At 43.3% G+C, this 14,972-nt stretch overlaps 1 protein-coding gene across 1 annotated transcript in view; it reads right to left on the reverse strand.

Moving 5' to 3' along the window:
• KMT2C (lysine methyltransferase 2C) overlaps window positions 1–14,972 on the reverse strand; it is a 288,648-nt gene that overhangs the window by 14,526 nt on the left and 259,150 nt on the right. The window contains 10 exon segments of the mRNA XM_062192886.1: window positions 318–1,437; window positions 3,797–3,904; window positions 4,731–4,870; window positions 5,961–6,210; window positions 6,914–7,050; window positions 7,166–7,344; window positions 9,951–10,098; window positions 10,230–10,371; window positions 11,788–11,952; window positions 12,428–12,640. Coding sequence (XP_062048870.1) covers window positions 318–1,437; window positions 3,797–3,904; window positions 4,731–4,870; window positions 5,961–6,210; window positions 6,914–7,050; window positions 7,166–7,344; window positions 9,951–10,098; window positions 10,230–10,371; window positions 11,788–11,952; window positions 12,428–12,640 — 2,602 coding nt within the window.

Below are 14,972 nucleotides of genomic sequence, written 5' to 3' on the forward strand. Positions count from 1 at the left end.
ATTTGAGAGATAGAGCTCTCATTTGCTGGTTTACTCCCACAATGCCTACAACAGCCAGGGCTGAACAAGGCATTCAATCCAGGTCTCCCACATGGGGGGCAGGAAACCAAATCCTGGAGCCATCACCTGCTGCCTCCAAGAGTACACATCAGCAAGAAGCCAGAACTGGGAGCAAAGCTAGGACACAAACCCAGGGGCTCCAATATGGGATTTGGGTATCCTAACACCAAACACCTGTCCCTAACAGAGAACTATTGACACACAACACTCATTAGGCTAACATCAGCTCTGCAGGGCACAGAACTGGCAAAGCGTACCTTTAGGTGAGGTGTCACTTAGGACTAGATCTTCATGGCCTTGCTCCACAATCCTGATGACAAACACAGGGCGCCCGTCTTTCTCTTCAATGGAGCACAGGTAGCGGCATCGCCGGTTGGCATAGCGTGTGCTCCAGTACAAGCGGCTAGCTTCGTAGCCCACAGGGAAGAGCGCTTTAGTAGAATGGAATGCTTGCATCTGCTGCGGAAGCAGCTGACCGATTGTATGGAAAATGAGGCTTCCGACACGGAAGGTGTGGTCACGTTCCCCTCGCTGCACAATGCTAGCAATTTGTCGCACCTCATCGCGTTGAACATAGACCCTCCTGAAGACTGCAAAATAACTTAATTCTTGTTCATGAATTCCCTTTGGTTTGTGCATGGGGCAAAGCATAGTTTTGTCCTTAAAAAACATGCATTGTGCTTTAATGGCGCAAGTGAAGTGATAAATGTTGGTGCATCGAAATCTGTGACATCCGCTGGTGGCGCCCGTCTTATGGCAGAAGACACACTTCATCTGAAGGCCTCTCCTGAGCGCGAGCTCCACGTTTATCAAGGCACCAGCCTGAGTCTCGTAGACCTCCGTGGACCACAGAGCACAATTCAAGTGGACCCACAGATCCAAGTCAAGGTTGAGCAGCCTTGCCGGTCCGTCCGTCAGCCCGTCACCTTCTTCATGACAGAAGCAACACTTCCGATAGTCTTTAGGCACAGGGTCAGGCTTCAGGGAAGTGCCCAATTTCTTCAGAAATTCATCAATTTCTTCCTCACACGGAGGTTTAAATGTCCCCTTGGGAATTACAATATGAATGCTCCATTTCTTCCATTTCATGCCCCTCCATTTTTTATTTAATGGCCTACAGTCTTCAAATCCACCATGGACAGTTCTCAAACGCGGTTTCAACTTCACTGTTACCTTAAGCTCATCTGGCTTGGCCTCTACTTTGGCTGCTTCAAAGGCAGGAGGGAACATGATGGGAGGTGATGCAGGGGGAGAAGCTCTGTCTTGCAGCTGTGGGAGACAATGCACATCTAAAGTGGAGATGTTGTTACTGTACTGATGAAATGCTTTGGAAGGTGTTTCCCTCATAGGTGACTGTGGCAATGAAGGGATGGCTTCCTGGGCGATAAAAAGAAATCATCAACAAGAAGAGTAACTCAGAAGCCCTAGGAACAGGGTTTTTTTCTTTTGTTTTTTTTTGTTTGTTTGTTTGTTTTAAAGACTTATTTATTTGAAAGGCAGAGTTACAGAAAGGCAGAGGCAGACAGAGAGAGAGAGAGGTCTTCCATCCCCAAATTCACTCTCCAAATGGCCGCAACGGCTGGAGTTGGGCCAATCTGAAGTCAGGAGCAGGGAACCTCTTCCAGGTCTCCCACACAGGTACAAGGGCCCAAGGACTTGGGCCATCTTCTACTGCTTCCCAGGCCATAGCAGAGAGCTGGACTGGAAGTGGAGCAGATGGGACTTGAACCGGCACCCATATGGGATATCGGCACTGCAGGTTTTACCCAGTATACCACAGCACCAGCCCCAAGAACAATTCTTATTAAAACAATAAGCCAAGCAACACAGCTGAATAAAGGTATGTGAGCTGAGGGGTGAAGAAAAGGGGCATTAAGTGGTAAGGTTTCATGCAGAGCAGAAGTCATTTCTGTTTAAGAATTGATGGAGCTGACAAGGGTAGGGTAGTTTCTACAAAGCCATAACTCAGCAGAATATTCTACTTTTTTTTTTTTTTTGACAGGCAGAGTGACAGAGAGAGAGACAGAGACAGAGAGAAAGGTCTTCCTTTTCCCGTTGGTTCACCCCCCAGTGGCCGCTGCGGCCAGTGCTCTGCGCTGATTTGAAGCCAGGAGCTTCTCCCGGTCTCCCATGCCAGTGCAGATATTCTGCTCTTAAAACTTTCTTGGACACCTCCCTTTCTAGCTTAAAGCCAGGAAAGTCAAGAGTGTCGGAAGAGCCAACTTGAGGGCTGCTGATATAGTGCGCTAGGTTAAACTGCTGCCAGCAACACCAGGATCCCATATTGGTGTGCCAGTTCGAGTCCTAGCTGTTCCACTTCCAATCCAGCTCCCTGCTAATGTACATGGGAAAGGAGGGTCCCTGTCACCTACATGGGAGAACAGGGTGATAAGTAAGTTTTTAAAGAGAGCTCATTTGTACAAAGAAACACTGTTTTCTGCTCAATGAAATAGGAATGTTGCAATATTACCCCCAGAAGAGCTAACCTCTACTCTTCAATTCCTGTCAACAAACCAACCAACCAACCCTGGGGCTCCTCAGATCCCTGCCAGCTGCTGAGAGCTGAGCTGAGGGAAAAGCCCTGGCAGCTTCTTCCAGTCACAGCACACAGCAGCACAAACTAACCAACACCGGACCCTCTTCTCAGACAAGAGACAAGCATCATAAAAGGCAAAATGGGAAGGAACTGCACACCAGTCTAAAGTATCTGGTGGGGAAAAAACTAACAAACATTCCTTCTCTCACCTAGACTGACATATTTTAATTCAAAGCCTAAGTTTATGTGTCATATGGTCTGGATTTTTATACTGGGGACTACTGCCAATTAAAAAGTAAAAGTTGCCAGAACATTCTTCTATGAGAGACATATTACAGGGAGAAATGGCTGGCAGTATTATTTGACAAGAAACAAGTTTGCTTTAAACAGCTATGTATAGAAATGTATTTGTACAAATGCACACATACAATTAAGCTACATAACATCAAGTACAGAATGGTATGAACAAAAATACTTTCTCTCAAAATGCATGAATAGGCTTAAGTTTTATTTCTGAACAGGTTTTCTCACTGTGGTAAGATCCATAAAAGTGGGCCGGCATTGTGGCACAGTGGGTTAAGCTACCACTTGCCATTCTAGCATCTTGTATCAGAGTGCTTGTTAGAGTCCTGGCTGCTCCACTTCAGATGCCGTTTCCTGCTAACACACCCAGGGAGGCAGCAGAAGATATAGCTCAAGCACTTGGGCCCTTGCCACCCATGTGGGAGACCAGCTCAGAGTTCCAGGCCTCAGCCTGACCTAGCCCTTGGCTGCTGAGGCCATCTGGGGAGTGAACCAGTGGGTAGAAGATCTCTATCTGCCCCTCTTCCCAACCCTGTTCTCTCCCTCTGTCACTCTGTCTCTCAAATAAATACATCTTTTTTATAAAGGCAATTTTAAATGTTGAGATATTTGTATTTAGTCAAATTAGAGACATCAGTATTAGTGTTCTATTTAATTCTAAACTTTCAAAATATAATTTGATTTTCCCCCTTTTGGCAAATAATGTACTTATACTTTTAAATAGCAACACAGACCATGACTGTTTTTAAACTCTCTCATCTTGGTTAGCACTGTTTAAGACCTCCTGTGCAGAGCTCTGTAAAGGTGGGACACATCTGTTTTATTTAATAATGTATGCCCAGAATAAAGAAATCACTCATTACATATTGTTGACTAGTGAGACTGTCCTAATTTTACCTTGCTTTCTGAGTTTTTTGCTTTTGCAGTTGATGAATAGAGAATAAAGCAGTTATTACTACAAAAGACAATTTCCTTCTCCCCTCTCTTGGAGCTTTCTCGGGAATCCTGAAAGTCAAAGAGAAACGAGGGCATCTCAGTAAGTCAAAATATAATATATCTAAAAAGTAAAATGTAGCTGTCTTAAGTCCAAGAAGCTTCAAGAAGTTCATGGAAAATACATTATGAAAAAACTGTGCATGGGTTTCTAAAACATTTTACATCAAAATAGTCTTACCTTAAAACTACATTTTTCTAGCAACTTTTTGAAGCCCTCTTGAATTCAGCATTTAGTAACTGACCCATAGAAAAATTAAATGTACAGAAACAGCTTGTACTCTCCATCAATCACTCCATTTTAACATATGCTCTACTAAGGTGAAAGGTGTTGTGGCACAGTGGGAGAAACTGCTGCGCGGGACTGTGTACCCACACTGGTGTGCTGTTCTGGCTCTAGTCCTGGCTCCTCTGCTCCCGATCCAGCTTCCTACCTGGGAAAGCAGCAGGTAACAGCCTGCGTATTTGGTGTTTGGGTCCCTGCCTATGTCGCAGACTTGGAGTTCCTGGCTCCAGGCTTTGGCTGTACCCAGCCCTGGTTGTTGAGAGCATTTGGGGAGCAAACAGACAGACGAATGCTTTCTCTCACTCTCACTCTGCCTTTCAAACAAATACATCTTTAAAAAATGAAAGTAACTACGCGGCCTTAATATTCACTGTTCCCAGTCTGATACAGCTATCTGTGTTAGAGCCCAACCACATGCACGTGGATGCTACTGCGAGGAGCACATCCTGTCATGTTGCCGTGATGTGGGCCCCTGCCTGGTGCAGAAGCAGATGTGGTCAAGCACACGGTCACTGGACACGGGGTGGAGTCATGGGAAGAACAGGGAAGTACCTTGTTCGCCAGAGTCACATCTTTGAAAGATTTCCGCACACCACTTCCGAGAACGACCACTTTACAGTGACAGCACCACTGTGGTCTGAGTGCAGCACTGTCTGCGAGACCACGACTGGGCTCCTTGTAGCCAGGAAGACCTAAAGGCAACCAACGTGGTGAGTAACCTGACCCACAGTCGCGGAGGACATGGTATGAAATTACACCGTATTAAGTTATCACAGCATGGTTCATTACCTCTGCATTCTTTAACAAAAACTTCATTTTCTAAGCAATGTTTATAAGGCATCTATTGTATGACGTGGGCACAAATTAAAAAATAGCAAGAAGCTGGGAGAACACTGATAGTATGCAAGTTCCTAACAAAACCAAGTAACCAAAATATATTACTATTCACACAAAGTGAGTCAGAGAGGGATAGAGATATTGCTGGTGCTTGAGGGTTAAGATGATACTAAAATGTTTAATGCAAGATAAGGATATAGAAAAGTCTTATAAGTGTGACTTGCAGCGTCGATGAGAAATAAGGAAGGATCTTAGGTAAAGCTAAAACTGCAAATAAGGACGCGTGGGTACGCAGGCCTGGGACCCAGTGACTGAAGCACCTGGAGGCAGAGCTCAGAAATCCAACACAGGGACTTTCAGAAAGAGTTCCACAGTGAGAACAGAGAAACTACTGGAGATAAGGACAGAAGCAAGAGCACACGGAAACGGTGAGAGATGCTGAGGCACTGGGGCCCAGCAAGCACATGCTAACACCAACACCAGGGACAGAAAGGAAAGTGCTGTCGGGAGGGACAAGCAAGTGTGCTGCTGCTCACAGGGATGGGGGAAACACCCTGGTGGGGAGGTGCTGCAGAGGCCAAACAGGCAAGTGGTGATGGGATGCCGAGAACGGGAAGACAGAAACCCTGGCAAATCACTAGCCTCGCCTGTACCGTGGGAAACAGCAGAGCAGTGGACGAGGGTTTGGGAGTATAAACAAAAGGTACTCAAGGGTTAGCAAGTAACATGCTTTTTCTGTCTAAGCAACACATCCTGGTTGTCAGCATGATATATAATTCACATGCTAATGCAATAAAGGTCAAATCACACCAGAGAAAACAGCAAAGTAAGGACTACATATCAACATGTTATTGTCATGAATTAAATATTGAGATTTGAAAAAGAATAATTTTAATTTTTGACTCAAGAAGGCATCTGGAGTTCACAGAAAGCTCACAAGCTCACCGTTGCTTGTTGGGGGAAAGGGGACATTCGGCTGCTTCAGCCGGTGAGAGCTTGCCAATCTGGGAGGGTTTGCAGATCCTGGTGGAGGCCCACGAAGCAGTAAATGCTGTCGATACTCCAAACCTGGGTTTACTCTGTGGCTACTGACCAAACCCATGGAAGGAACATCTGGAGCATTACTAACTTCATAGCTGTTAGGAATTCGGACGTGAAGAAGGTCGGAAAATGCAGCCACAACACTGCTAATGTTCTAAAACAAAGTGCAAACGCTGTGTTACCAACCAAAAGGGAACAGTGAACCGACAAAGCTTTCATGAACAGAAAGCTTCTTAAATAAACTCCAATTAATATTAATTATTTGGGAATACATTAAGCTATTTTACTTTTCTTAACACCTGACAAGTGTAAGGGACAGACATAACTACAAGGGATGAGCTAATAAATCCTGTCATCTTCCAGAGCTGGTCAGAAAATGAACTTCAAGGGGTTCTATGTGAAAATGTCCACCCTACAGTGACATCTGACAATCAAAATGACGAGTCATTGGACTACAAGTTTGGTCTCCAGTGAAATGTCACTCACCGCAGAATTCAGAGTTTAAAAATCCACAGTTTTAGTGTTGGATATAAACAGCCACTACCTGAAAACATTCTACTGCTTCTATAGAACTCTCATTGTTGATAAAGGTTCTTTATTAATCTTCTACAGCGTAAACAGTTATAAAAAGGTTTCTCAAATATCCATTCTCTAATAAGAAATTGTGCATTCTAACTTCACTATCTGCCTTCATGTAGGCTGAGATTAACTTAATACTTACAGTGCTCAAAAGCAGCCTCAATGACTTTGACCATTTATCCTAACCGATCCTCTTACACATGTCCTTGTAAGCTACCTGAAGTATCTTTAAAAAGGAGGACACAGTTTATAGTATTACAAAATAATTCCTCTTTTACCTCAGCAGCTGAAGGGTGCAGAGTAATTGCTACAGATATGAGACCCGATCTGGGACCATTTGAGGATGAACCAAAAGGTGATGTGAAAAATAAAGTGCCCGGCTCAGTTTTGATGTCATTCTTTCTTGACTCTGAACCTTAGAAAAAAGGAAAGACAGGGAAGAAGCAGTGTTAGTGGCTTTCCAAAGTCAAATATTTACATCAGTAAACTGGCACACTGTAAAGAGATAGCAAGCTAAGTATCCTGCTTACTTTTCCCGGCAGTGCTAGGAAGAATTGGAATGATGGGGGACGGTACTGGCTCTGGAGGCTCCTCTTTGACCAGGGACAGATCTGGATACCTGCTCACTTCTACGCCAACCACACTCTCGGGAGAGGACGAGGGAACAAAACTGTCGGGACTGTCCCTGTCACCACAATGATCCTGTATCCTGAAAGAAGAGTAAACCCACATGTCAGAGTGTGCAAATCCACTGCTGGGGCTTCCTGCACCAACCCAGCAGGATGAATACTCTGGGCATCGCAACAATGTAAGGAACAAATTAACTAGTTCAGGGCCAAAGAGGAAAAAATGTAATGCATGTTAAAATACAAAGTAATTTAAATGGCATTTTTTCCTTCTGACCAAAGTTTTGGCATCAAAGTTTAAAGACCTGTCAAAGGGAAAGACGTTCAGATTGTAACAAAACATAGACAGGAAGATTACTATTACCTTTGCAAAATTACAGATTACCTGAGGCTAAGGGAAAACACCTAAGGCTTGAAACAGAACAATGAATGGTCCAGGCACACCTGCAACACCTACATGCAGCGACTGAAACAGCTACCCAGTGGCTGCTGCTTGTAGCGGAAAGACGGGCAAAAGCCTGGTCACTACGGCTTCATATGGCATTATTCTTTTTAACTGATAATGGGGAAAAGTCCCTCTTGGCTAATCTAAGAGCTAAAGTTTGCAATGGCGAGGCCTCAGGCTGAGTCACAGAACAGCCCTGTGCATCTCCCGTCAGCATCTCTACCAGCCTCTGAATAGCTTCCGGAGCTCCACAAATCCAGTGACATGGAATTCAGGGTCCCGTGAAATCCTAGTCACCAAGTAAACAGATGTAGGAAGCTGCCTTACACAGCTGCGGCAAAGCACTGGTGGTCCCTTATTAAGAAATGAGGAAATTTTTGGCTGTAAGATAGAGAGGAAGGAAACATGGATCCCAAATTTGGATGAGTTACTCTTCCTTTTGGGCTGTAGTTTTCTCATGAATAACAATTAAGAGCCTTAGGCTAAATGGATATCTCATCAAACTGGGGATGGCTAGCAGATTTTCCCAAGATGAAACACATATGAATCCTTGGGATACAATAAGCGAAGTAGTGATTATCTGCTAAGAGAACCCGATTCTTCCCATTCAGAACCTGGGGACTACGGGTTGGTGTGGTGCAAGTAGGTTAAGCGGCCTCTTCTGATGCTGGCATCCCTTACAGGTGGGCCATCTGAGTTCTGGCTGCTCCGCTTCCAATCCGGCTCCCTGACAACAAAGGAAGGCAGTGGAAGATGGCCCAAGTGCTTGGGGCCCTCCCACTCATGTGGGAGACCAGGAGTCCATTTCCTGGCTTTGGCTTGGTCCAGACCTGGCTGTTGTGGGCATCTGGGGAGTGAGCCAGCACATGGAAAATCTTTTTCTGTGTATATCTCTCTTTCTGTCACTCTGCCTTTCAAATCAATAAACAAATCTTTAAAACAAATTTTTTTTGAGATTAAAGAACTGATATAAAATGGTTACAAAATTCTGGAAGGGATAGTTCTTAAACTCTCTTCCACAACACCATTCTTAGTATCTGTGATTGCTGTTTTATTAGACATCTACAAATATCAGTAATAAATCACAGTAATAGGTTATAATGGACAATGATTTTTTTTTGAAATGCATAAATTGGAAGCAGGTATTTAGCCTAGCAATTAAGATACCTGTGTCCCATTTTACAGTACTCGGATTCAGTTTCCTGCTCCAGCTTCCCATCAATGCAGACTCCAGAAGTCAGTTGGCTCAAGCAATTGGGTTTGTATTGTCCACATGAGAGATCTGGACTGCATTCTAGGCTCCTAGTTTCAGGCATTTGAAGAATGAACCAATGGGTGGAAGCTCTCCTTGTCTGTCTGTCTCTGTCTCTCTTTGGGGAATGAACCAATAGGTGGGAGTGCTCACTCTGTCAGTCTCTGCCTCTCAAAGATTTTTTTTTTTTTTGGCAGGCGGAGTTAGAGAGAGAAAGAGACAGAGAAAGGTCTTCCTTCTGTTGGTTCACCTCCCAAATGGCCACTATGGCCGGCGCGCTGCGTCGATCCGAAGCCAGGAGCCAGGTGCTGCTTCCTCCTGGTCTCCTATGCGGGTACAGGGCCCAATCACTTGGGCCATCCTCCACTGCCTTCCTGGGCCACAGCAGGGAGCTGGACTGGAAGAGGAGCAACCGGGACTAGAACCTGGCACCCAAATGGGATGCCGGCGCCGCAGACGGAGGATTAACCAAGTGAGCTACGGTGCTGGCCTCAAAGTTTTATATACGGGGCTGGCTCTGTGGCACAGCAGGTAAAGCTGGCATTCCATGTGAGCGCTGATTCAAGTTCCAGCTGCTCTACTTCCAATCCAGCTCTCTGTTATGACCTGGGATAGCAGAAGAAGATGGCCCAAGTCCTTGGGTCCCTGCACCCATGTGGGAGACCCAGAGGAAGCTCCTGGTTCCTGGCTTCAGATCAGCCCAGCTCTGGCCGTTGCGGCCATTTGGGGAGTGAACACTGCATGGAAGACCCCCCCCCTCCTCTGTGTGTCTATCTCTGCATCTGCTTCTCTAACTCCGCATTTCAAATGAATAAATTTTTCAGAAAAAATTTTTAATGTATAAACTAATTAATAGTAACGTCTTATAAATTTAAAATTCTAAAGATTGTAATTTACGAACTTTTACTTCTCAAATATTTTTTACGTACTATCCCAACATGTATTATGCTAAAAAATAACTGAAAATTATCAGTGAGAAAAGCAACTTCTACCTCAATTCTTCCTGATTGTTGTGAGGTGGTGTTGGAAGGGAAGCAGGAACATCAACTGTCTTTGGGCCCTGAGCAATAGCTCTGGCTAACAAGTCGTCCTGTGATCTGAATGGCAACTGAAAGGGCTTCGGTCCTAGAGTTTTGGTGACTGCGAAAGCAAAAACACAAAATCATTAATACATTTAGTCAAAACTGATAAACAGAACGTCACAATGCTATCACCACCTCACCCTACGTAACTGACAACTGCTATGTACAGTCTGGAGGTTATGATCATACCTTCATGGCTCACCAGCACTCCAGCTTTTCCAGCAAGTTCTTCGGTGGTTGCAAAACCATTTGCCATCTTCTGACAAGCCATAGGAGGTGGTGTAGGAGGAAGAGAGGCAGGGGGTGTTGGAGGATTACTTAAATTATTCTGCTGCAGGAGACCAAAAAATGTTAAATTATATGCTACTGAGCAAATATGCAATGACCTTGCTAAAATTTAGTTCTGTGAAATTACAGCGCATGGAAGCAAGGGTACAGAAATTTAAACAGCAGGTATCTTCATTCCCATGTGCATACCAAGAGGGAAAAATCAAGCCCAAAAGCTTTTGAGTGGAACAACTACTCATGCCTTTATGGACACACAAGCATCCATTTGCTTACTTTACCCGGCTTGAGTATTTAGCTTTGAAAGTAAGAAGCAAATCTCAATTATTCCTGATTCTATTTTATACAACTCCTTTCAAGTATCATGGTTACAGGCCTTGAAGGATACCTTTAAAATTTAATCAAAAAATTGTAAAAGGGCTCAAAAATTCCTTTATTATAAAAATTATCATTAAGGCATGCCCTGGTTCTTTGAAAAACTTAAGAATTTGTGGTCCCATGCCTGTAATACTAACACAAACCCCAGTTAACAGAACCTGGATTGTTCAAGGTGTCCAAAAGAAGAGAAAGCAGTAGCAGTAATACTAAGTGACTAAATTATCAAAAAAAAGTTACTCCTTTTCAAGCATCTTTCAGAGCTTAACATTTGTCATTTATTATTTAACCTCTGAAGGACTGTCAGAATCTACCAATAGTATCATGTGGGTCAAGTATAAGGTGACATTACAAATTTTACAAGGACACTGGATCTCAGGAAGATGATGAAGTTGGAATACAGCTTTCACCACATGAGAAGGCAATTACAGGAGTTAAGACAGGTCCTAACTCAGGGAAAAACTCAACAAGGGCAGCAAGTTATTTAATTATCAGAAGGGAATTATTTAATATATCAGAAAAGGACCCCTTAAGAAACTAACCACATTCTCAAGTATTTTTGCAAAGCCGACCTTTTCACAAAAATCATACGTGAAATGAAGATGTTCTATCCTGCTATCATAAAACCTTGATATAAAAATACCAAAAGATAATCTTGGTTTGTTTGATATTATTTCAACAATTTGAAATTAGTGCATATTTGCAGTTAGCCCCTAAATTATTAGATAAAATGTTTTAAAAATTCTTACTTGTATTTTTCAAGGTAATATTCTAACTATGTTTTAAAATTTCCACTATTTGTAATTAATTCATTTTAACAGTTAATAATAGTTATAGTAAGTATTTCCTGTATCATGGAAATGTAAAAAAAGCTGTTTCTCATAATTTCTATTTTTACCTACAGAAAAATTTCAATTGTTGATGTTAGAAATACCTCACCAAGTAACATTTTCACCTTTTAGTAGAACTTAAGATTGAATGAACTGGGAAGATTAGATGTAAACAAGATGCAAAACAGACATGTGCTACCAGTTCTGACATGGCAAATGAAGACAAAGCAAGGTAACATCTCAGCCAAAACACATACCTTGTAGATCAACTGAGAATAGTAGTCTGAAACCCCTTCAAGGGTAGCACTGCCGAAAGTTCCTAGAAGTCGATTCCCACTATTAAATTGGCCACTGCCATAAGGAAGAAAGTGCGCAAAGTTCACTCCAATGATTGGTTCCATTAGAGGGAGCAGAGAGAGCTGCTATTAAAAAACACATTTAAGAATAATGTACAAGATAAATCAAACTGTTTCTCCACTTCTGAGACTCAAAACAGTTAGTCAAATAGAGCTTGAGAAAAATAAGACTTAAAAATTCTGTTACAATTACAAAGGTCCAGGAGTAAGAGTTCACTAGGGAGAGTCTAGCAGCCGCACTTCTTTGGCTCCACAGTCACACCAGGGACAGAGATTGTCTAGGCTCAGGGCTGCTCATAACTCCTAACCATCAGCTGCCCGTCCTCCTATATTACTGCACATTTCAAGTGTCAACAGGATATGTACCCTTTTGCTTGGAAAGAGGAAGTTTATTAAGCTCCTGGTCCAGATGTCTTTTATCCCTGAACTCTTGACTTAAACTGAGAAATCATCACAACAAAGTGTCAGTTTAACAGGGTTACAAAAGCACCTTAGGGCTTCCTTCCTGGCATTGGTAAAGGGGCTGCTATGATCCACTCACCTGCTTTAGGTGGGTAAATGAGTCACTGGTAGAGGACAAAGCTTGTTTCTCCTCATCGTCCTTCTTCCTTTTCTTGGAGCGAGGTGCTGCTTTCTCCCCAGTTCGCTGGGTCCGTTTGCAACGCTGTTTCTTGGTTTCACTTCCTCCATCTGTTTTTGGCAACTGGCTATTGCCACATCCAAAACCACCTTGCATTTGAGCCCCCAAAGTTTGCTAATGTAATTGAAAAGGTGAAGAAGTGAGTGAACTATTCACATACTTGATTTTTTGTTCATGCTAGTCCAGTTCCATCCCAAAGATAATTCCTAACATGGTACTAAGTTAAGGAGGAAATGCACTGAGGGGTGTCGGATGTTCCAATGCTTTTCTGAAAAAAACCACCTTTTTCCAATGTTATTCTCTCATGTGGAAACCAGTAAGCTGCACAGCTTGAGCAAAGCATAGGACCCCTTGGTATGAAGAGGGGGCAGGGGTGTGCGCCTCCTGCTCTCGGGCTGCAGCCGAGGAAGGGTGCGCTGCGGTAAACTCTGCACAGAGCACGTGGTTCCCCCGAGGAACTAAGAACTGACGAAATACAAGATCTGCTGAAACAGCTCAGAGGCCCAGAAAAGCTTCATGGCCTGTGTGTCTTCAGTGAGTGAACAGCTAGCACCAGAGAGCAATGCAAAGAAGTAACACTGGTCCTTCAAATTAGTTCACCATCAAATAAGGGACTGAAAAATAATGGCTATTTATTTAAAAGTCAATGGGAGAGACAGCAGATAACATTTTGACTACTTTGTTTTTAAAGTTAAGAAGAAGTAATAAACAAGCCAGGATCTGTAAAGGTCCTTAGGGTAGTGCAATCAATTCCTAAAATTATAGGGATATTTTTCAGGCTCTGCTATCTCTATACTTAATTGTCAATACTTTGCTACAGACAATTATAGTTGCTGAACTTATTGCAACAAATTGTCCATTGAATCTTTGAAGGTTTTAAGGTTTTAAAAGATTTGCTTTCCAGTTGGGCAAAATCTTTATGTAAAGGACCAGACAGTAAACATTTTAGAGCTCACAGACCATAAACCCTCTATTATAACTCAACTCTGCCCTTCAACTACAGAAGTACACGCAATTTGTAAATGAATGAACTTAGCTGCATCCCTACAGGGTTTTTCAGATTCAAGTAAAATTCTGAATTCTGCATAATTTTCATGTCAGCATTATTACTCTTTTTGGAGTATTTTCCATCATCAAAAATCTAAAAGCCATTGTTAGCTCAAAGAGGAGGAAGGTGAAATCAGGCTCACACTGCCCATTCCCAACTGGACGTAGACCAGCGGTTCCTCAAGGGTCATCCCCTTTGTTAACAGCAGCACTGTCCTGGACTGGTGGAAAATGTAATTTTTTAAAGGTTTGCTCGTTTACTTATTTATTTGACAGGCAGAGTGACAGACAGAGATATCTTCAAGCCATTGGTTCACTCCCCAAATGCTGCAACAGCAAGAGCTGGGCCAGACCAAAGCCGGGAGCCAAGAATACCATCCTAGTCTCCCACATGGGAGGCAGGGGCCCACACATTTGGGCCATTTCTACTGCCTTTCCAGGCACCTTAGCAGGAAACTCAATAAGAAGTAGAGCAGCCAGGAATGGCTCTTGATATGGGATGCCCACATCTCTGGTGGGTTAACCCACTGTGCCACAATGCCAAAGGGAGACATGCATTTTCTCTGATATACCCCAGACAGAACTACTGAATTACAGGATCTGGTGCTGGGGTCCAGCAATCCATATTTTAACAAGGCCTCAAGGTGACTACCATTAAGCACTAATAACCACAGGAAATCTCTCATTCATATGCAAATGAATACATTCTAAACTCAGTAGGTAATGTCATAAATCTCCCATATGCTTCACTTCAAATTCAGCTTCCTGCTAATTTGCCTGGGAAAGCAGCAGAGGATGGCCCAAGCTCCTGCCTGCACCCACATGGGAGACCCAGAAGAAGCTCCTGGCTCCTGACTTCGGATCAGTTCAGCTCCAGCTATTGCAATCATTTGGGGAGTGAACCAGAGAATGGAAGACCTCTCCCTCTCTCTCTACTCTTCTCGTAACTCTTTCAAACAAATAAATCTTTAAAAAACACAAAACAAAACAAAACTCCCAGGTAATGTGTACTCTGCTGATTCCCAAAGAAAGTGCTCTGAAGAGCAAAGACCTAACAATTTCTTGGCTGGCTTATAAAAGACTAATGATGTAATCATGCGTTAACTATGCACAGGTAAGTACTACACAGACCTTATCTCTAATCCTCTCAATTATTCTAAAAAGCAAATATAACTACATTTCTTTTTTTAAAATTTGACAGAGTTAGACAGTGAGAGAGACAGAGAAAAAGGTCTTCCTTCCGTTGGTTCACCCCCCAAATGGCCACTACAGCCGACGCTGCGCCGATCCAAAGCCAGGAGCCAGGTGCTTCTTCCTGGCACTTGGGCCATCCTCCACTGCCTTCTTGGACCACAGCAGAGAGCTGGAGTGGAAGAGGAGCAACCAGGGCTAGAACCCG

The sequence above is a fragment of the Lepus europaeus genome, chromosome 5, assembly GCF_033115175.1.
Source record: "Lepus europaeus isolate LE1 chromosome 5, mLepTim1.pri, whole genome shotgun sequence".
Lineage (NCBI taxonomy): Eukaryota > Metazoa > Chordata > Mammalia > Lagomorpha > Leporidae > Lepus > Lepus europaeus.